A 20,584-nucleotide genomic window follows, 5' to 3' on the forward strand; every position below is an offset into this window, starting at 1 on the left:
AGAATATCTAAAGAAGCATAAAGTAATGGCAGGGAAAGGCTGTGGAAGTTGTATTTGTTTCCTAAGAACGCCCTGACAAAGCACCACGAAGTAGGGGTCTTAAACAGCAGAATCGTGTTGTCTCACAGTTCTGGACAGAGGCTACAAAGTCTAAGATCAAGGTGTCAGCAAGGTTGGTTCCTTCTTGAAAGCTGTGACTATGAACCTGCTCTTGCCTCTCTCCTTGCTTCTGGTGGCCTCCAGCGTTCCTTGGCTTGTAGATGGCATTCTCCGTGTATCTTCACGTTGTTTCCCCCCCTTATGGGTTTATCACTTGGTTCAAATTACCCCCTGTGTATAAGGACTCCAGTCGTGTTGGATTAGGGCCCGTTCTCATGACCTCATCTTAACTAGATTATCTGCAAAGACTCTTTCCAAGTGACATCACATTTACAGATCCTGGAGGTTAGGACTTGAGCATCTTTTGGGGGAAGCACAATTCAACCTGTAACAAATTAAAAGCCAAGAAGGTAGAATGACCAATACGTATATGAAAATAGGCTCACCTGCTCTGGCAACTAGAGAAATGCAAGTTAAAACAGCCAGGAGGACTGACTCTGCACCGCGAGAATGACAGAGATCCGCAGACTGCCAAAGCTGGATGTCACAGAGGATGCACATTGGTAGGGACGGTGATGTCCAGCTGGCAGAGGCAGGTACAGACAGAGTGGATGGCCACATCGTAAAGGGTTTTGGCAACATCTGTGTGAGCACTGCAACCCAGCAGTGTACTTTAGATATCTGCCTGAGAGATCCTGAGAGACCCCCGCACCCAGGCACAAAGGGACGTGCAGAGATGGAAACACCATGGGGTTATTTATAATGAGGGAAAACCAGGGATGGTCCAGATGTCTGTCAGTAGAGAAATGGATAAATACATTATGGTGTGTTCCTATGAAGGAATACCACACAGCAGGTAAATTACTAGATCCCTAGGTTGGAACGTGGGGAGAGCCCCAAAGCCACGTGAGGGAGGAAAGCATGACTGCAAAGCAGTATGTACAGTGTGATTGATACCATGATGTAAATTTAAAACGTGCTAATGGGGCGCCCAGGGGGCTCAGTCGGTTGAGTGTTCGACTCTTGATTTCAGTTCAGGTCGTGATCTCATTGTTTGTGAGTTCGAGCCGCTCATCGGACACAGAGCCTGCTTGGGATTCTTTTTTCTTTTCTTTTCTTTTCTTTTCTTTTCTTTTCTTTTCTTTTCTTTTCTTTTCTTTTCTTTTCTTTTCTTTTCTTTTCTTTTCTTTTCTTCTCTTCTCTTCTCTTCTCTTCTCTTCTCTTCTCTTCTCTTCTCTTCTCTCTTCTCTCTTCTCTCTTCTCTCTTCTCTCTTCTCTTTTCTTTTTTCCTCCCCTCCCCTCCCCTCCCCTCCCCTCCCCTCCCCTCCCCTCTCAATAAATAAATAAATAAAACAAATTTTTTAAAAAGTGTGCTACATACTGTTTACAGATCTACTCCTATGTGGTGAGAGTTCATAAACACGAATAGGAAGATTGCCCAAATACAGGACAGCAGTGCATCCAGAGCTGAAGAGGGGGAACGAGCCTGGGGGGCGATCACAGAGGAAGGGTTTCAGCTGAGTCTGCCCTGTTCTCCTGTACTGATGGCTGCCAGCGTTTCCTAGAAGAGGAAAGAAAAGGTCTGAAGCAAATACAATATGTAATTTCATTTGTTAGTCTTGGATGGTAGGTTCATAGGTGTTAGTAGTTTTCTCTACCACTCTCCCCCTCGCTTGAGAGGGAAAGATGAAAAGGAAAGGCTTTGGAACCAGTCAAATAGAAATTAGAATCCTTGTACGGTTCTGGTTTTGCAGCTTTAGATGAACTACTTGACCTCTCTGAACCTGTTTACTCCTCTATAAAATGGGCATGATGATACTTACTGTGTAGCATAGTGAGAGATTGAATAACACATTATGGTCTAGGGTATGACCTGGCATGTAGCATTCAATAAGTGATAGTTCACGATAATAAAGATACTGTCTTTATTTGTGACTGCAGGTCACAAATGTCATGCGATAGAGCAAGTGGGGAGTGTGTGGCTTGGTTCTGTGTCATCGTTTTCTGAAATCTGAATTATCAGTGGGGGACGCTACCTTTGTCGGGGAGTCATGGGGGAAAAGTTACATGGGTGGATAGATGTGGCAACCCTGTAAGTCACCAGTTGTAGTGCCCTTCAGGCACAGGTTGGATTCCCTTGAACCTCTGAGGGTGGCAGGGCTCTGGCTTTTGTCTTGATTGTTAAGTGACGTTGAGGGATGATAGTTGTCATGTGCAACACGTATCTCTCCCTAGAGTTAAAGGCAGTCTCCATCTGCTTTCCACTGCTGGCCAGGACATGTTCGCAACCAAAGCAGAGGTCCCAGATTGTTCTCTGTCTTTGGGACACCGTGAATGGCAACATTTCCCAACTTTTCTTGCCTGTGACTCGCAGCTCATCAGTTTGCACCCAGGAGGGTGTCTCTGCCTTCCCTCTGTACAGCAGTGCCCTGGCAGTGTCACCGCCCCCTCTGCTTCCTGTCTGTAGTTGGTACTAAGGAGGGACAGGCTTGACCAGGATGCTTGGGGACACATCTGGAAGCATGTCGGGAAGCTGTGGGTTACCCTGCTCACAAGGAGAAAGCAAGAGGGGGTATGTGAGGTTTGGATGCCCTAGGGGAGGATGGGGGGGACAGTAGAAAATGGGGAAGGTATCTTCACTACCGCTTATTCTCCATATTTAAGTGCTCCCTGAATTCTGCTCTTTAAGAAAGTCTCTCCTGCTAGGAATTGTCCCTGAAATTTTCTTAATTCCCTTTTCATTTACCACAGATGCTGTTTACTGGACACGCACGTAATGTAGGTACTTAAATAATTCATTTATTCACCGTGTGCTCAGCCCTGCGCAGGGCATTGGGGAGACAGCACAGCATAGGGGTGCAGGGCCCTCTGGAGCGCCCCGTGGAGCTGGCTGACTGGAGAGCAAGGCCTACAGGACCAGGCCTACAGGGTCTCCCGGCAGCATGGAGCAAGCAGGAGGTGGTGAAGGGCTGTTGTAGCGACCCAGGGGGAGGATGGCTCATGCCCTGCCTCCCCCTCTGTCCTTGGCTAAGTGTTCATCTCTACCATCCTGCTCCTCTTTCCTGCACGACTGAGACAGCACCACCTACACAGTCACAAACCCAGGGGGATCCCAGTAAGTGGTGGCTGTGGGATGCTTTTTGTTTTTGAGAAAATCATTAATTTTAATTCTGGTAAAGCGTATTTACCATACAGTGTACCATTCTAGCCATGTTTTTAAAAGTGTAGTGTTATTTTTTTAGTAATCCCTACACCCAGTGTGGGGCTGGAACTTATGACCGTGAGATCAAGAGTCACATGCTCAGGGCACCTGGGTGGCTCAGTCAGTTGAGCATCCGACTGTTGATTTTGTCTCAGATCATGATCCCAGGGTTGTGGGATTGAGCCCCACATCAGGCTCTGTGCTGATCGTGGAGCCTGCCTGAGATATTCATTCTCTCTCTCCCTCTCCCTCTCCCTCTCCCTCTCCCTCTCCCTCTCCCTCCCTCCCTCTCCCTCTTTCTCCGTCTCTCTCTTCGTCTCTCTCTTCCTCTGGCTTTCTGTCCCTGCCCGTCCCTCGTCCCTCGTTCATGCTTGCTTTCTCACTTGAGTTCTCATTAAAAAAAAAAAAAAAAAAGTCACATGCCCTTCTGACTGAGCCAGGCAGGCACCCCTTTAGCCATTAAAAAAAAATTTTTTTTTAATGTTTGTTTATTTTTGAGAGCCAGAGAGACCGAGCCCGAGCAGGGGAGGGACAGAGAGAGAAGGAGACAGAATTCAAAGCAGGCTTCAGGTTCTGAGCTGTTGGCCCAGAGCCCGACACGGGGCTTGAACTCATGAACCACAAGAACCTGAGCCAAAGTCGGATGCTTAACCGACAGCCACCCAGGTGCCCCTAGCCATTTTTAAAAAACATTTATTTTTGAGAGGGAGAACCCGCACACAAGTGGGGGAGGGGCGGAAAGAGAAGGAGGGGAGACAGAGGATCCAAAGTGGGCTCTGTGCTGACTGTCCACTGCAGGGCTGGAACCATGAGATCATGTCTTGAGACTGATGCTTAACTGACTGAGCCACTCAGGCACCGCTCCCCCACCCGCCCACCCCCAGCCATTTTTAGTGTTCCATTCAGTGGCATTAAGTATGTTGTCTTGAGGAAGCTTTTTTTAAAACCAAAGCTGCTCTACTGAGCTGATTGTTTGTGCTAGACTGTGAACATTTGTTTGTTCACGAACTGTGAACTGTCCTGTTCGTTCCCAGAGGGCGACCATTCCTGTGAGGAGTGAAATGGGAGCAGGAGCACTATGCTGAGGAGAGGACTGCATCTTGGCTGCGACCCTCACCCCATGGGCTCCTCCCCCCACCTCACCCCTGCTCCTGGGTCCTTAGTGCTCTGTCTGCACTAAGCCCTCGTGCACCAGTGGAGGCTGCCACAGACCCTCACTTCACCCCCACCAGGACTGGTCTGGTGCCCCACCCTGCAGGGTACTCTGTCACTTCAGGGATGTTCTCTGTGTCACCGGGACCTGGGCCTGGGGTCTGAGTGGGCCCCACCACACCCACCTGGGCCGAGAGACCTGCAGCATGGGGGCCTTTGGGGCCCAGAATATTTCCTCGAAAGCAACACCTACAATGTCTTATACACAGATCCCTTCCCCTGCTGGAGGAATTCGGACTCACATTGGTTTATTTAATGGCCGTCAGTAGTTAATGGAATTCAGTCAGGGCCCAAGAATATCAAGTAGTACCTTCCCAAGGGTTTGGTTTCAGGTCCAAGCTCCTGTTTAAGGGAAGGAAAATCCCATTTTAATGAGAATACAAATGGACACGGTGCACTTTCTTCACGTGATTCTTTCACAGTCTCAGTGCTTGGAATCCAGCTTACTTTTCCTCAAGCACAGTAGACACTTCTGATTTCTCAGCTCAGAGAGGGCAGAGGGAGCATGTGGTGTCCGTTCCCCGGAACGCTTTGTCCTGGAAAAAAGTGTAATAGGCATCTTCTTTTTTACCACCTCTTTACCCTTGTTCCCCCCCCCCCCCGACGGACACACACCCACCTGCCTTTCCGTTTTCTCTCCTGAAACAGTTGGCACTGGCAATCCCGCCCCAGGATGAGTGTGGGTTCTCAGGAAGGGGGCCGGGTGCATCGGAGGCAGCAGCCCGGCCGTGGCATCAAGGCACCTGGGAGCCCTTTAGGCTCTGATGGGGCTGCAGTGGGTTTTTCCTGAGCAAACTTTGTCTTTAACTACGACGGGGGCGACTTGGATCTGGCAGGCAGGAAGCGTGCGGTTTGTCTGCTGTCCGTGAGAGCACATGATGCTCTGGGAAGCAGTGGAGCCTTGGGTATGATTCACTGGAGGAGGGGGAAACATGGAAAACAGTGTCTGTCGTTAAGCTCCGGGAACCAGGAAAGTGAGCTGGAAATGTGAGTAATGTATAATTTTACTAAAATTAAATGCCAGGTACTTTAGACGTTTTCTTTCTGTGTTTTCAGTGTCTTGTCTGATCTGTGATGTCCCACTGTGTCATGTTTGCAGCTGATCAGTTTTCTGGTTAGCTTTCCCAGAGTTCTCATCTCCTCCCCAGGGCGGTGTGGGTGCAGAGCGGGTTTCGGGGGCACACTTTGTGGATATGGCATTGCCCTGTTACCCAGATGCCTTTAGACCATTCACTACTGCCTTGGGGCATCCCTTTTCCCTATAACGTGGTTTACTAATCCCCGCGCTTCAGTTGACTGTCCGGAGGCCCGGCTGGGTTGATAAACCTCACTGCGCCTTGTCACTATTGAAGTGCCACTTGGGCATGAGATTCGGATGATCACCGGTGCTGTAGTAGGTCTGTGCTGGTGACTCTGACATTGGATGGATGGTCACAGGTACGTACGGCCTGAGCTTCAGGCTGCTTCTTCCCGCCAGCCTGGGCGACTCTTCATCCTTTGGCTCTTTCCCGCATTCTCCCCAGTCTGTGATGTGGCACGTGCTGGCTTCCCCGGGGCTGTAGCTGTCATGTGTGAGCCTGGCCCCTCCCCAGGCCTCTCTGCTGTAGCCAGGTCATGAGCCTGTGAAAAGGCAGGGATGTGCCTTACTTTCTGTGGCCTTCACAGGATAGGGGCTCAGTCAACCTTACTTGATAAAACTGGAGTCTGAATTGGACAGAGGCAGATTCGGACTGGGAAGCTCATCATTCCGTCCGGAGTTTCTGGAGTGTGTTCAGTAGGCTCCAGGAACCTCATTTTGGCGGGCAGGGAGAAGATAGTCTCAGGGAAGCAGTTCACGCACCTTATCAAGCATTACGTCTTATCCAGATTGAGAAGAAAACCTGATACTGAAGAGGAGTATTGTGACAATGTAGTTTTTCCCTAGTCTGATAAATTGTGTGTTTAGCGATAAATTTCCATTTAGGTAAAGTCCAGTTTATCTCGGGTTCGACTGGCTGGAAGTCTGTCCAGCAAAACGGCCTATGCTGTGTGATTATGGCTGTTTGCTCTCATAGCCCCGGAGGCATTCGTTGGGAAGCCCTGTAATGTCTTCTGAATCATCACAGGAAGATGGAATTGTGGACAGGCCGGTTTCAAAATTAAGGTTTTTTTGTTTGGTTTGGTTTTTGTAATTCTTCGAAAATTGTTGGGGTATATGTGGCATATATGGAACTGTTTGACCAGAACATATTCTCCCGTGATTGCCTTAATAGGCTGAAAATTTATTCTCGAACTGCTTTTAAGTCATTCTATACAGTCAACCCAGAGGATAAGAGGGAGAAAAATCACCCATAAATGAAAAGCTGTGGCTTACACAGTGAATTACTTAGGCTTACAGCTGATGTGTCCCTCCGCGTTCACTGCTCACTTGCCCTGTGCTAGTACGATTATTGGGTCTGTATTATGTCCAGTCCCTATTTAAACCCCTCCGAGGCATATTGTACTGTGACACATGCATGGTAGATGAGGGCACTGGGCTGAGCGGCTTGCCTGTGAGATGGTGAGTGGAACTAAAGCTTGGGGCTGGAGTTTGCCACGTCTCCTGCTCTTTCCACCTAGCCCCTGACGGCGTACTGATCCCGGCACACAATCCACCTGAAAGGTGTGAGCATACTCGCAAGCGGCCCCTCTGCCCTCACTCCTTCACGATTCTGCCCATCCTTCGTTCCGTGGCCGTGGGGCCTGCCTTTCCTTCCCCCGTCACCCGTGTACGGCTTCCTTTTTGTTCACTCACGGTCCTGACCGTGGGCCTACCATGCTGGGTAGCGTGCCGGGCAGTGAGGGTACAGGATGAGCAGGGCTTGGTGTGGTTCTGGAAGCCCCCGGAGAGGTGGGGCGGGGGCGCAGGTGAAGACGTTGTTAATATTGGTGTGATGAGCTTTTTATTAAAGGTTTGCTTGGGCACTTGGGGATCCAGAGGACACCTCCTAAAGCTGCAGGCATGGTTAGCAGTGAGTGCTGTGTGTGTGTGTGTGTGTGTGTGTGTGTGTGTGTGTGTGTGTTGGGGGGGCACACACATACACCATTAGCCACAGAAAGTGGCACATCTTACCTGAAGAATGGCAAGTAGACTGTCGGAACTGCAGAGCACAACGCTTGGGGGCGTGAGGATGGGAAGGTGGTCGGCCTTCGGGACTCTGGCGAGAAGGCGGTGCCAAGCTGCTGAAAATTGTAACTAAGGGCGTGATGTGGTCGGATCTGCGTTATACAGAGCTCACGCTGGGATGAAAACAAGTAAAGCAGGACACCTGCATCAGACGGGCTCAGATTGAGTGTGGGCAGCCTGGGTGTGGTGCCATCCTACGTCACCATGGGGGAAGCAGGGCAAAGGGTATATGGGATCGCCGTGTGTTCATTTCCTACAACTGCCTGTGAGTCTGCAGTGGGAGAAGGCATGCCTGGGTGCATAAAATACTAGCTTACCTTTCATCTGATTCAGGCGGAGAGGCGGGCTGTGACTGTTGATTTCTCTGGGTTTCTCAGTGCACGAGCCCAAGCTTCTCTGCTGTGAAACAGGCTGCCCCCTGAGGCGGATGGTGGCTGTGGACTCTGAGAATAATTTGCATCCCTTAAAGAAAAGTCATTGAAATTACCCACCACATTTCTAGTTAAAAGACTTCTCATTTGTTACCAAAAAAAAAAAAAAAAGATTGTCCTGGCAGTAAAGAACATGGTAGACTATGGGGGCTGAGACCCAAGGCAGAAAGAACCCCAGGAATAAACAGGGGAGGAGGGACCTGAGCTGAGCCCACAATGGTGTTCCTGGTCTTTTATCGGCTGTGCCTTGCCAGTCACCCACGCTGTAGCATTCTCTAACAGATGCAATATAGGATGCTGCCTTTGGACTGGGTCACTCAGGTTGCAGGTGGGGGTGGTGTTTATAGCCCCACCCATGTTCCACACAGCTGAGGGCTTTGGGAGTGTCCGTTGAGGGACTTCCCTCAAGTGGACTGCTGTGGTCGGTATGTTCTGGATGGTAGAGCTGCACGCTCGGAGCCGGGGCAGACGGCACCAGTTCTCAGCCAGTGTGGCACCACAGCCCTGAGTCTCGGTTCTGTCACATGGAAAGAAAGTAGTTGCAGCGCCTCCTCCGTGCTGTGGGGAAGATCCAGAGAGCTAATGCTGCTGGAGTAAGCTTAGAACACGATCCGCCACGTTGGAGGCATCTGGTGACTTTGGATTATGCCGAGTGGAGCACGCAGGCTCCAAGCCGGCCTGGAGCACGCAGGCGAGTTCTCCAGGCTCCGAGCAAGCGGAGTTTATTATGGAAGGGCTCTGCAAGCACGTCCCCGAGCAGGGGCAGGGTGCTGAGCCGAGGGGTGGCGTCTTCTCTTGGACGGCCCCACATGGCCGACCTCAGACGCTGGGGCTCTGGCGTCACACCGACCTGGGTGAGCACGGGGGTTCCTCGCCTTACTGGAGCTCTTTGGCCTGAGCCTCGGCAAATGGAGATGACGATGGTGATGAGATATTTCTCCCTAGTGCGGTGAGGAATTAAATAATCAGCATGAGGCACCCGGCACAAGGCCGGTCTCCCCTTCGCCATTCAGAGCGTGCCAGGGTTTCCATCCGAGCGCTCATTCCTCTTTTTCAGGAACAAGACTGCCAACGGAGACTGCCGAAAAGACCCCCGGGAGCGCAGCCGCAGCCCCATTGAGCGTGCCGTGGCCCCCACCATGAGCCTTCATGGCAACCACCTGTACACGTCCCTCCCCAGCCTCAGCATGGAGCAGCCCCTGGCGCTGACCAAGAACAGCATGGACGCCAGCAGGCCGGCTGGCATCGCGCCCTCGCTGACCCCTGCGGAGCGGCAGCAGGTATGCCTTTGTCTAGGAGGGCTCAGGTTGGCGGCCGGTCGTCGGTCCAGGGGTGTGGGGACCGCGGCCCGGGTGGAGACCACGGGGCAGAGGACCGGGAGGGAGGCGGCGGCCTGTTACAAGGTCACACTGTGACGAAGTTAAATGTCAGGTTGCTTTGCTTTGGGTTGGAATTCTATAAAGTCAGTGGTCAGAGGGGTTATTAGCTCATGCTGGTGAGAAATCTGTGATTGGCAGATAGGAATGTTTTTTATTAAAGGAAAATAAGGAAATTAAATTATTACTTAATAAACACAGTTCGCTTGATTAAAAAACCCAATAATTCAAAAATGGGGCTCCTGGGGAAATACGAAAGGAAGCATTGGCATTGAGGTTTGGAATCCCTGCATGAGCCCATTGTGTTTCTCTCTGAACCGCTAGGGCCTTGTGACCTAATAGGTCCCGCTGTCAGCGTTTGCTTAAGATCGACTGGCAGTGAGTGGAGGAAGGTGCCGGGTCCTGAGGAGATGCTGCCTGCAGCTGGAGGCCCGGGCTCTGCTTCTGGGCTCCCCTCTGCTTTCCTGCAGCTCCCCACCGAAGTGCCTGTCGCTGGGCTTCCGGCCGCCCTGCCTGACACAGCTGGCCCAGCATGCCTGGTGCCAGTCTCTGATCTAGTCTGTAGTAACTGCTGTCGGCAGGGCCTTGGCATCAGACGAAGTCATGCCAGTGCCTGTGAATCCAGTAAGGCCGATGAACAGTTGCATTTCCCACGGGGGAGCCAGACATCTGCATTCCGTTTGTTTCGTTCATTCATGTAACAGAACGGGGTAGATACCTACTATGTACGAGGATGCTAGAAGCTGGGCAGGCAAGATAAGGGCACTCATGGTTTTAGCGTAGAGGAGACTGGTTATCAAATAACTATATTAACGTATCTGTAGACAGCCACTTACTGCACACTTACTAGTACTGCCTGTGCCTCGGGCACTCGGCAAAGCTCTGGAGGTACAGAGACACATGAGTGGAATACGTTTCCAGCCCGGAAGGAGCTTGCAGTCTAGTCAGGGGGGTGGGTGCGTGCAAAGAGGATTGCACTCAGAGCCCACAGTAGAGGTGTTTTAGGCATCAGAGAATTTGATTCTAGGAACAGGGAATTCAGCCCTCTGGCTGCAGCCACTGCCGTGGGGAGTCCCTTGGCAAGGTGGGGGTGGGATTCCACTGGGAAGATCAGTCTCTAAGCCCATGGTGGCTTGGGGGAAGAGGCTCCCCTGGAGCCCCTGGAGCCATGTCTGCCCAGAACAGCTGTCTCTGAAGCTTTAGTGTTTCTTGGATCATGGGTTTCCATGACTTTGAGGGTCTTCTGGTTGGTTTGGGTCACATTTGCTGTGTGAGAAGTATGCTGCTGGACACAATGACTTGGCTCTTTTACCGTGGTCTCCCTGACCCTACGGTAAAACGTGCCTGGCTGCCCCCCGCCCCCCAGCAGGAAGGTCCCTGGCCTGTCCGATGTGCCGTGTGGCTGTGGAGCAGGCTTTCTAGGACTGAGAACCTTGAATTCCCACCTGAGTTCTTAGGGGATCCCTGGATGGAGAACAAAGCCATGGCTGTGGGGCAGGCTGACATCTTTCCTGGGAAGCCTTTGGCTTCCCCCATGTGGTGGCCACACCCCTAAGCTTTCATTTAACGTTGGGGGTGGTGATGAAGCAAAGGTTATCATTCATGTGTGTTTCATTCATGGGGTAACCACTCAATGAGCTCCCTCCTTTGTCAGTGTGGTGTGGTGTGGCCGGTCACTAGAACCTGAGCTACTGCTCAGACATTACTGAGTTCTGTGCCCAGTACTCTGCTGACCACACTGAGGTGAGCAACACGGTCAGCTCAGAGGCTGTTTGCTGGGGTTCTGTTTTATTTGTGAGCGGTCAGGGTGGCTCCTGTGGGGAAGTGAGTTTGCCGTCCCGCAGCTCTGAGCAAGGGAGAGGACTGGGTGGGGGCTTCCTGGAGCAGCGGCACAGCTGTGTGCGGTGGGCAGGCAGGACAGGCGGTGCAGGGCGGCCAGGGGAAGCCTTCCTCTGTTGGGTGGAAAATGTGACTCACATCTCCGGGAACCAGAAAAGGAAAGTTCCCGGAGAGGCATGTCTGGGGAGGCTGCAGAAAATGTCACCCCACTTCGTGTTCTTGTGATGGCGGCTCCGAGGGGATCGTGTGTCCTAAAGGAAGCTCCAGAAGAGACCGCGAGAGTGGCTTTGACAGCAAATGGGGAGATGCAGGCTAAGGTTAAATACTAACCCGGGGGATAGCGTCCATCGGGATGGTTCTCACGTGGTCGGTCTTTTCTCCAGGGCAGCGTCGGTTCCACATGCAGCCAATGTGGGTGGGGAGAGGAGTGAGTGGAGTGTGAGTGACACATTCTCAGCCTGGCCCTGCTGCTGGTTTGCTGTGGAGGCTCCAGCAGTTACTCATTTCGGGCCTTTGGTTTCTCTATCTGGAAAACTAGGGTGTTGGGGGAGGAGTTTGCATCCCGTGAGCTCACAGTCTGTTCCAGGTGGGTGTGTGGCGCTGAAGCACAGCGTGCATTCGGCCAGAGTCGGGGAGATGGGCCTGAGCTCGGAACAGGAGGGTGGTGGTATGGCCTGTCCTGGGAGCCCTCTGCCAGGTGGGTTGGGGGGAGGGCGGGGGGAGGAGGTGAGGCTGCCCCCTGCTGTCCATGTGCACAGCCACCGTGTTCCCTCCATCTTGGGAGGTGCCCTAGAGATGACCTGCTGCCAGGACTGAAGTTAGAATGTCTTCACAGCATCCCCTTGTTCATCGGTGGTTCTGTGTTGCTGGCCCCTGCTAGGCGGCCATATTCTGTCCGGGAGTGGCTGAAATAAAGGCCGCACGTTGACTTTATTCTTCTAGCTTTATTCCAAGCTTCTCTAAATTCATTCTAGGACGCTTTACATTTCTTTGCCTTCTGTGACCACCTCTCCAAAACATGTCCCCACTTTGCGACATTGCGTCAGTCAGGACTCTAGTTCCAAGGAACAAAAACCAGCCTGAGCTGACGTAAGCACAAAAGGAAGGGAGTTTTATTGGGAGGACCCCGGGCCGTCTCCTGGAGCCCAGGGTCATGGGTACAGCAGTTATCAGGAAGGAAGGGCCGGCCCTTGCCTGGGAGAGCTGGTGAGGAAGCCAGGCTCTCCCTCCCCTGGCTCTGTGCCAGCCCGGATCTCTGCTGCTCACCCACCTAGCCAGCGTGGCACAGCCATCCCATGGCTCCTGAGACCAATCTCAGTCTCCTACTGAGTCTTGCTTAGTAGCTGGCCCCGTGCCTGGGTCAGATTTCCAGCTTGGCCTACGGGGCAAGGTCACTTTGGCCACGGCTATCTTAGTCCTGCCTCGTGGATGGAGGTCAGGAGGTGGGGAGAACACGGGCTCAGCATTAAAAAGACCCTTTGGAAGGTGGGCTTCAAGCTGCAGGCTGTCCTCCATGGGAAGCATGACCAGCCCCTGAAGGGCAGGACTCCCTGTCACCACGGGCTTGGCCCCCAACCCCTCACCTCAGGTGGTCCTCCAACCCCTTTGCAGCTGCTCCTCTTCCTTTCTCACACATGGAGAAATGGAGGCTATAGAGGGGTGCGGCTACTGCCTGATGAGTGGAGGGCTGGCATTCACCGCAGGTCTACTTGGCCTCTCGGCCTTGTTCTCGTGGCGCCATTTTTGCCCATACCGGGATGGGTCACACTCACTCCATCCCCATTGCTGATGTGTTGAGCTAATAAATGAAACTCCCTACTTTTCCTTAATGTGCTGCTAAGCCACATCTTCCCCCATCTTGGATGTGAGTAATTTCATGTTAGATCCAAGCACGTCCTGGCTCATCCTTGTAGGTCCAGATCTTTATCACAGAACGTGTTTTTCACTCCTGTTCATTTCCCATCATGGGAAGGTTTGCTGTGCAAGCTTTTTGTATCTTTATCCTGGCTACTGGTTCAAATCTTTAAAGGGAAGGCCAGGGGTGGACGAGCCCTGATCCCCCTCACATTGACATTGCCCTCCCCCCTGGGCCCTCTGGGTGGCCCTTCAACCAGCTGTCTTCCAGTTGTCTTGCAATTCAGGGCACATCCTTCTCCATCTTGTCTTCTGCACCGTCAGGAGAGGTCTTTCCTGGCTGGAACTTTAGGCAGCTATTTAATTCACAGACCTTCTCTGTCCTGGATACCAGGCCAAGGTCTGGGGATCCAGAAACGCTTCCTGGTCCTTGCTCTCAAGTGTGCCTGGGCTAGAGGAGCCAGGTGCCGGTGTCTTCTGGGTGCACTTAGAAGGGGTGATTGACTTGCTGAACGTGCAGGTGGCCATAAAAGTCTTCACAGAGAGGATAAGTGAATGGGGTTTTAAAGGATGAGCAGAGTTTACCAGGCAGACAGTATTGATGTTCTTGGGGCAGGGGAGAGTGTCGGCAGAGCAGAGGGGGTGAGGGGTGGGATACATCCTGTATTTCTGCCTCCATCGTGATTTGTGTGGTCATAGTAGAAACCGACTGGAGCTGTCTCTAGCTTAAGCAGAAACCGGGAGTATGTCGGAAGGGTCCTGGGATGGCTTAGAGCACCCCGAGGGGTACAGGGCACACCGTGAGAGAGGCAGGGACTGGGCTGCTCTAGGGACTTGACTGGAGGGGCTGTGAAGGCTTCTCACATACCCACCGATGCCCCACTCACCGTGAATTTGCTGTGGTTTAGCAGGTTGTCTTCAGTTTTGAACTCAGAGGCAGCAGACGGGCTGGGCTTCACTTTGTCTCTCATCAGGAAGGGCTGCGGGACACGCTCACGGCAGAGGAGGGGAGGGTGCTGATGAGGGCCTTGCGCGGAGTAGCTGCGTTCCCTGCAGGCAGGATGGGTGCCCGTCCACGGTGGCGGAGGGACATGGAGACACGTCCTCCCTCGCAGCTGCGCCGCGTGTGGAAGGACTGGGGTCCCGGCTGGGGCGAGCAAGCGACGCCGCTCCCTGTCGGCCTGCCGAAGCCGCAGCTGACCCCAGCCTCCTCTTCTCCCCAGAACCGGCCTTCGGTGATCACGTGCGCCTCGGCCAGCACCCGCAACTGTAACCTCTCGCACTGCCCCATCGCGCACAGCGGCTGCGTGGCGGCTGGGCCAGCCAGCTACCGGAGGGCCCCGAGCTGTAAGTCACCCTGTGTGTGGGGCGGGAGGCAGCCGGGCGGGGGCTTGGGCTTCCTCGTTGGGTAGGATTCAAGTGGAGTGTTTGCAGTTCGGCATCGTGCCGTGGATGGAACAACTAACCCATGGAGCTTGTTTTATAGAGGTCGAAAAAGTGTGGGTTGTTTTTGAGCCCACAGGCACCCAGCATTGTGTCTGGCTTGAGTGGGACAGAGGGAAGAAACCTCCAGGATCCCACTGTAGTGGGACAAGATCTACAGTTACTTAAGACCACGCACTCTCTCTCTGAACTCACACCTAGTCCAGGGTGGCACGTTGTTGCCGTGTTCAGAGAAGCGACCTGCCCAAATGCCCAGCTAAGGCGGGTGGAGACGGGCCCTCTGTCCCCAGAGCCTGACCGACTGCTGTCCTACCCCCCAACAGCCACCACCACCTGTGACCCCGTGGTGGAGGAGCACTTCCGCAGGAGCCTGGGCAAGAACTACAAGGAGCCCGAGCCGGCGCCCAACTCGGTGTCCATCACGGGCTCCGTGGACGACCACTTTGCCAAAGCCCTGGGTGATACGTGGCTTCAGATCAAGGCGGCCAAGGACGGCGCATCCAGCAGCCCCGAGTCAGCCTCACGCAGGGGCCAGCCCTCCAGCCCCTCGGCGCACATGGTCAGCCACAGTCACTCTCCCTCCGTGGTCTCGTGAAGGGAGCACACCACCCTTGAACAAGATGTCAATCTGCATGGTTTGCCTGAGCTTTGAACAGTCAGTGCTTAAAACACAGAAAAAAAAAAAAAATTTGTGGGGGGGTGGGGTAGGGGGAAGGGTAGGGAAGGGATGGTTTATTCGCAAAAACCATGTCGTTGGGATTTTTGTTCTGTTTTGTACTTGCTTGGTATTCGTACCTGGGGGCCCTCCGACACGAGAGCAGGAGCTGCACGTGGAGCATCCGATGTAGCGTCCTACCTTCCTGCCTCAGTTACCAAAGAGACCTCTGATGCAGGTCCGCTGCCCTGACGGGGGCCAGGACTCCATGGCGCACGCTTTCTCAGTCACAGGCCATGACGTTGGTGACTCAAATGCTTTGTGCTTTTTATTTGCTTCTCGAGACCAGGGTGTGTGTGGCTTAGCTTCCATTGCGTGTTTGGTCTGGCCCGCGCGCGCATGCGCGCGCGCGTCTACTTGAAGAGAACAGAGAACTGTCGCGTCTGATTTGCACTATTGGAGGAGGGCTAAAGTTGCCTGCCTGACAACTTTATGTGAGATGCTAGTACTCTGAGGGCAAACTGCTGAAAAACAAAGGGTTTAAGGATGACATTTCTGACCATTTGTGTTTTTTTTGTTGTTTTTTTTTTGTTTTGTTTTAATTTAGACAAAACAGCTTTGGAAGGGGAAGTCTCATACAGGTTATAGGTCTTTCTCTCTAGATTTCAGGTGCTCGCAACTGGACTGCAGACTCTACCAATCACGGGCATTTTTACCTTTCCTAAACACTGCAGTTTGTTAGACTAGAGCTGAGGTTGGACGATTCTATAGTGCTTTCAACGTGATGCATGTTTTAATGGAGAAAAATAGCTGGTTTCTATTAATTGTATAGATAGTAAACAAGAACCTTAATACTTACTAGCTTCTTTTCAGAATTAGTTTATTTTTGTCAGTTACAGTCCTAGATATACGTACTGCTGGTACAGTTGGACTCTGAGATTTGTGTTTGGTCGTCACACTACTCCTGAGCAGCGCGGGGCCGCCCGGCCCTGGAGACGGGCAGTCGAGTCATTGATCAGCCGCGGTGCAGGATGCTGGAGTTTTTGCTGCCGGCTGACATTTATTTTTTGCATCCCTGTCTGCTTATTACTAGTGCCCAGGGGAGTTGGGATTTGTGTCTTCCAACTTCCCTCCATGCAGAAACTGTTCCCTTTCAACCCTTTTGGCTGAACAGCAGATTACTGACAATCTGTGATATGGTATTTTGTGTGCTTCCTCGTACGCTGGGGCCAAGGCAGTATACATTCCTCTGACTTTATACAGTTATTACTGCATTTATTATTGTTTGCTATAGTAATAGCTACTAACTAGAAATTAGGCAAAGAAGAAAGCATGACGGACACAGCTGTGGATGTTCAACAGCTGCTCCTCTTTTTTGTGTTAAACGTACATTTCTATCCCCCCACCCCTCCACCGTGCGACATTCCAGCCTCACCCACCAGAGGGCTTAAGAAGACACTTGCCCTGGTGACACAGGCATGACCGCCTCCCCCCCCCCCCCCGTGAGGCACCGTGGACTCGCGGGAGCCCTCCAGGCTGGTTTTCAGTGTAAGAAAAATACAAGTTAGCTGGTTAATTTTGAAAATGGTCACTGGGAAAAAAAGGTCAGCGGATTGGCTCTTGCTGTGGTCACAGGGTGGCCGCAGGTCTTTCAAAAGGCGAAAGAAAAGCCCTTCTCCTCTTGCCCCTGCACACATTTCACTCCCACTTACTGGGCTTCCAGGCTTTCGCGTTCAGGCCCCTATATTTTCTGTAGGAAGAAATCAGTGAGAACACTTTTTTTATATAGGTAACTTTAAGACCATCATTACGCTGTGCGTAAAGAATGTACAGAGAAATTTGTAGGTATTTTTTGAAGAACAATTAATTTGTTAATGATATGTAGCTATTTAATTTTCCCCTTTCCTATTGTAATCATTTTTTTTTTTGGTTTGGAAAAAAAAGTTGATCTTTTTTTTTTTTTTTTTTGTCGTAGATTTGTCTGTAAAAGTGCAGGAACACAGTTATTCTATGAGAACACTGCATCTGCCTTAATAGCCACTAGTTTGTTATTGCTACAGGCTACTGAGCGTTCACAGGAAAACAACCCCACTGCCGGTGGGCTCTGTGAAGAGCAGGCTCCTGGGACAGCCATCTAGTCTGTCCCCAAGCGAGGCCGTTGCTTTGGGAGGAACGGCCCCAGGGCGCTAGCCTATCTGGGATAGGCGGTACCCTGGAGGGGCACCGGCAAGTGGGGAAGCAGAAAACCAAACATTTCACTGGGAAAGGACACACTCCCTGGCCTCGGGAGGAGCACAGTGAGTTCTTCACAGAGCCACGCCGTTGCAGTGAGTTCTGACCGTTCTCTCCATGTTTGTAAATCTGTAATATACCATTCTCTGTGGCCTGTTTTCCTGGAAGAAAAAAAAAAGGTTTGGCAGGCCATCTTTTTTTTTTGTACTTAAAAGTAGCCTTAAGAACAATAATAAAGTGCTCTTAAACCACAGGCTGTGTGTGTGACCCGCGGGCCCCGGGGAGGGCTCAATGGCCCTGCACCAACAGATCCCACACGGGCCGGAACACCGCTGACAACCTGGCGTGCAGAATCCCCACTCTTGTAAGAGCCAGCCTCAGACTCCACTCTAGCCTGGGTCCTGGGCCTGAGACAGTAGAGGGCACCCCTGGGTGGGGCAGGCGTCCCCCTCACTTGGGTGCCGAGGCCTCCTCTCCGAGGCAGGAGGGGCACCTGCCCAGGCGGCAGTGGCAACTTCTTTCCTCCCCTGAGCAGGGACGGACAGATGCTCTGCCCACACATGAGGACAGGCCAAGCGGCGGAGGAGCCGTCTGGGTCGCCGTCTGTCCATAGTGGAGTTCTGGGTTCACTGGGACGAGTGTGGGCCCTTCTGTTCCACATGGAGGTCAGCTCTCCTGCCCTCCCTCTCCAGCAGACCAGGCTGACCTCACGGGCACATCAGCCCTCGCTGGTGCCCATAGGCCCCTCTCGGGTTTGCATCATGGCCCAGGGACCCTGGTGCTGCCCCCACAGTGGCTGCCGGAAGGAGCTGGTTTCTCATTTCCCCATTGGCTGTGTGTAGGGCTGACTTCTTCCCTGTCCTCATTGCTGCCCCAGCCGGGGCCAAGGTACGAAGGATCCTGGGAGTTTTCACTATCAAACACTTGACCAGAAGAAGAAGAAGAAGAAAAAAGAACTCGTGGAGGGAACCAAGTCCAAGATCAGTGGCAATGCCAAAGCCAAGGTTATTATTTAGCTCAGAACTGGCGGGATCATGAATCAGGAGAAATGGAGAACCCCAGAAGCTCCTGGGCAGTGGAGAGGGGGCCCTGGTCCTCAAGGTATGCAGAGGAGGGGACCAGAAAAATGGGAGGGGCGCAGGGCCCAGAGTCACCTATCCTGGAGGTGGCAGTCGCATTCAGGCAACAGAGAAGTCCTCCACAGGCAGCCAGGGAGAAGCCAGCCACACGAGGGTGGGCCGCATCAGACCGTCTCGTCGTCGCTCATGTCCCAGATCTGTGTAGAGAAGGGGAGATGTTCAGTGTTCAGCCGGCCGGTGGTGCCCGCTCTTGTGGGCTCAAACCTGCGCTGGGTGATGACAAGAAGAATGATGGCTCCCACCTGCAGATGACTCACTGCGCGCCTCAAGACACCCTTGGCACTAAGGACAGACACCCTATTTCTTGTATAGTAAGAGCAAATCCCAGAGAAGGGAGGTCATTTACCTGAGGCCTCACTGCTGAGTGAGTGAACCAGTGGCTAGCCTGGGGGCAGGGGTGCTGAGATTTGAACGGGGAGCGTGAACACCCCTCACCTCCACCGTCCACCGCACAGCAGCCATCCCTGCCCCGACCGGCCCCGCTGCCTTGTTTCTGCAGCACCGACCACCATCCCAAATCACCCTCTCCAACCGCCTCGCTGTGCACTGTCTGCCCTCACTGAGCGCAGGATCTCTGGCTCGTGCGCTTGCTCTGAGGGGGCCCAGCCTGCCTGCGCACACACTTCCCACCGTGGCAGGTTCCCACTCTCGGGCGGCATGTCAGCTGTGGTCCAGGTGCCAAATGCACTACAGATGGCACACGTGGACAAGCACTGACGAGCTGTCTGTCCCTTGTAAGCTCTCTGCCCACCAGCCCCAGGGGAGACAGCCAGATCCTCCCTCTGTCCCTCTTTGTGTGTCTCTGGTGAACCCCAAACTTCTGGAGCCAACCTTCATGGGGACAGCGGGGCTTCCTCAGCCGTGCTGCTGTGAGACGAGGGAGCAGGCCTGGAGGCCCGTCTAGCTGTCCCCCAGAGGTCTATTTTGCTGCAGCTATCTGCAGGAATCCCTGGGAGGGAGCCCGAGGCCAGCACGGAGGCCCCCCCAGGGCTCCTCACACCCTGGGATCCCTGGGGGGGCTGGTCCCTGAACTTATGCCTCAGACTTTCAAAATTCCTAGAATTGGTTGCAAAAGGCCACCTCAACCCTAGCAGAGCTGAGAAGGAACATCATGTTTACACGAGGCTGGCCCAGGGAGATGGGGAGGCCCGGCCAAGGTAAATATCAACACCAGCTTGGCTTTCAAAGTCAAGGATGTGGAAAATAAATACAGAGAGAAGGAAATTTCCTTTATCCTTTATCCTTTATCCTGAGGTCCCAGTTGCTTGGGCCGAGCGCTGGTGGTGGCTGTGCCTCTCACACCCATCCCCCTTTCTACTGTCCTGAGATACCAAGATGGGATGTGCAAGCCAAGATCCGGATGCCGGCAGGAGCAGGGACGGGTGGGGAGAAGCTCGGTCTGGGGTCCGGCCACCTGAATGAGGCCAGGCAGGCCCTGCCTTTCTCTGGGTCCAGCTCCCCATCCAGCAGATCCACAGTACGACTTGAAATAGACTCTGGGGCCTGGGCCCTCGATGGGATTTGGTGGTGGTGGGGGCCGGGGGTGGCTGCATCTCGAACCAAGGGTGCACTTAGGAGCCCACGTTTGTGATAATCCTCTGGTTCAGACCCCCTGACTGGGAAACCAGCCACCAGAGGGTTCGCTGGTGAGGTTCATCCATTCTTTTCACTCAGTCATTCAATAAACATGTTTGTGGAGCCCCTTCCTGTGCTACAGCTGCATAGACCTGGTGCAAATACTCCCTCCTCCACTCCTCACAATAGCCTGGGAGGTGTGGATGGAAACACATTCAGGGAGGTAAGACGGCTTGCCCTGGATTACACAGACAGCAAGGTGTGGAGCTGGGAGCACAGGCGTGTGGGAAGCAGTACGTGAACAACCGGGGCTGCCCAGGGCAGGCTGCACAGAGGAAGGGGCCGTGGCCTGTGGGCTGTAGCCTGCCAGAGGTGGGAGGGA

General features: G+C 53.1%; 2 protein-coding genes across 8 annotated transcripts in view; one reads left to right on the top strand and one right to left on the bottom strand.

Moving 5' to 3' along the window:
- VGLL4 (vestigial like family member 4) overlaps positions 1 to 17,739 on the top strand; it is a 166,590-nt gene extending 148,851 nt beyond the window's left edge. For 4 of the 5 annotated variants that reach the window (XM_053218941.1, XM_027042657.2, XM_027042656.2 and 1 more), the window contains 3 exons: positions 9,147 to 9,369; positions 14,382 to 14,505; positions 14,925 to 17,739. In XM_053218941.1, coding sequence (XP_053074916.1) covers positions 9,147 to 9,369; positions 14,382 to 14,505; positions 14,925 to 15,196 — 619 coding nt within the window. In that variant the 3' untranslated portion in view covers positions 15,197 to 17,739. Of the gene's footprint in view, positions 1 to 3,681; positions 5,501 to 9,146; positions 9,370 to 14,381; positions 14,506 to 14,924 lie in introns of those variants that run through there. The other variant, XM_027042658.2, reaches the window with a different exon arrangement.
- Positions 15,819 to 20,584, bottom strand: part of ATG7 (autophagy related 7) — a 247,397-nt gene continuing 242,631 nt past the window's right edge. For all 3 annotated transcript variants that reach the window (XM_027042645.2, XM_027042646.2, XM_027042648.2), the window contains one exon: positions 15,819 to 18,764. In XM_027042645.2, coding sequence (XP_026898446.1) covers positions 18,732 to 18,764 — 33 coding nt within the window. In that variant the 3' untranslated portion in view covers positions 15,819 to 18,731. The remainder of the gene's footprint in view (positions 18,765 to 20,584) is intronic.

The sequence above is a fragment of the Acinonyx jubatus genome, chromosome A2, assembly GCF_027475565.1.
Source record: "Acinonyx jubatus isolate Ajub_Pintada_27869175 chromosome A2, VMU_Ajub_asm_v1.0, whole genome shotgun sequence".
In the NCBI taxonomy this organism is placed as follows: domain Eukaryota; kingdom Metazoa; phylum Chordata; class Mammalia; order Carnivora; family Felidae; genus Acinonyx; species Acinonyx jubatus.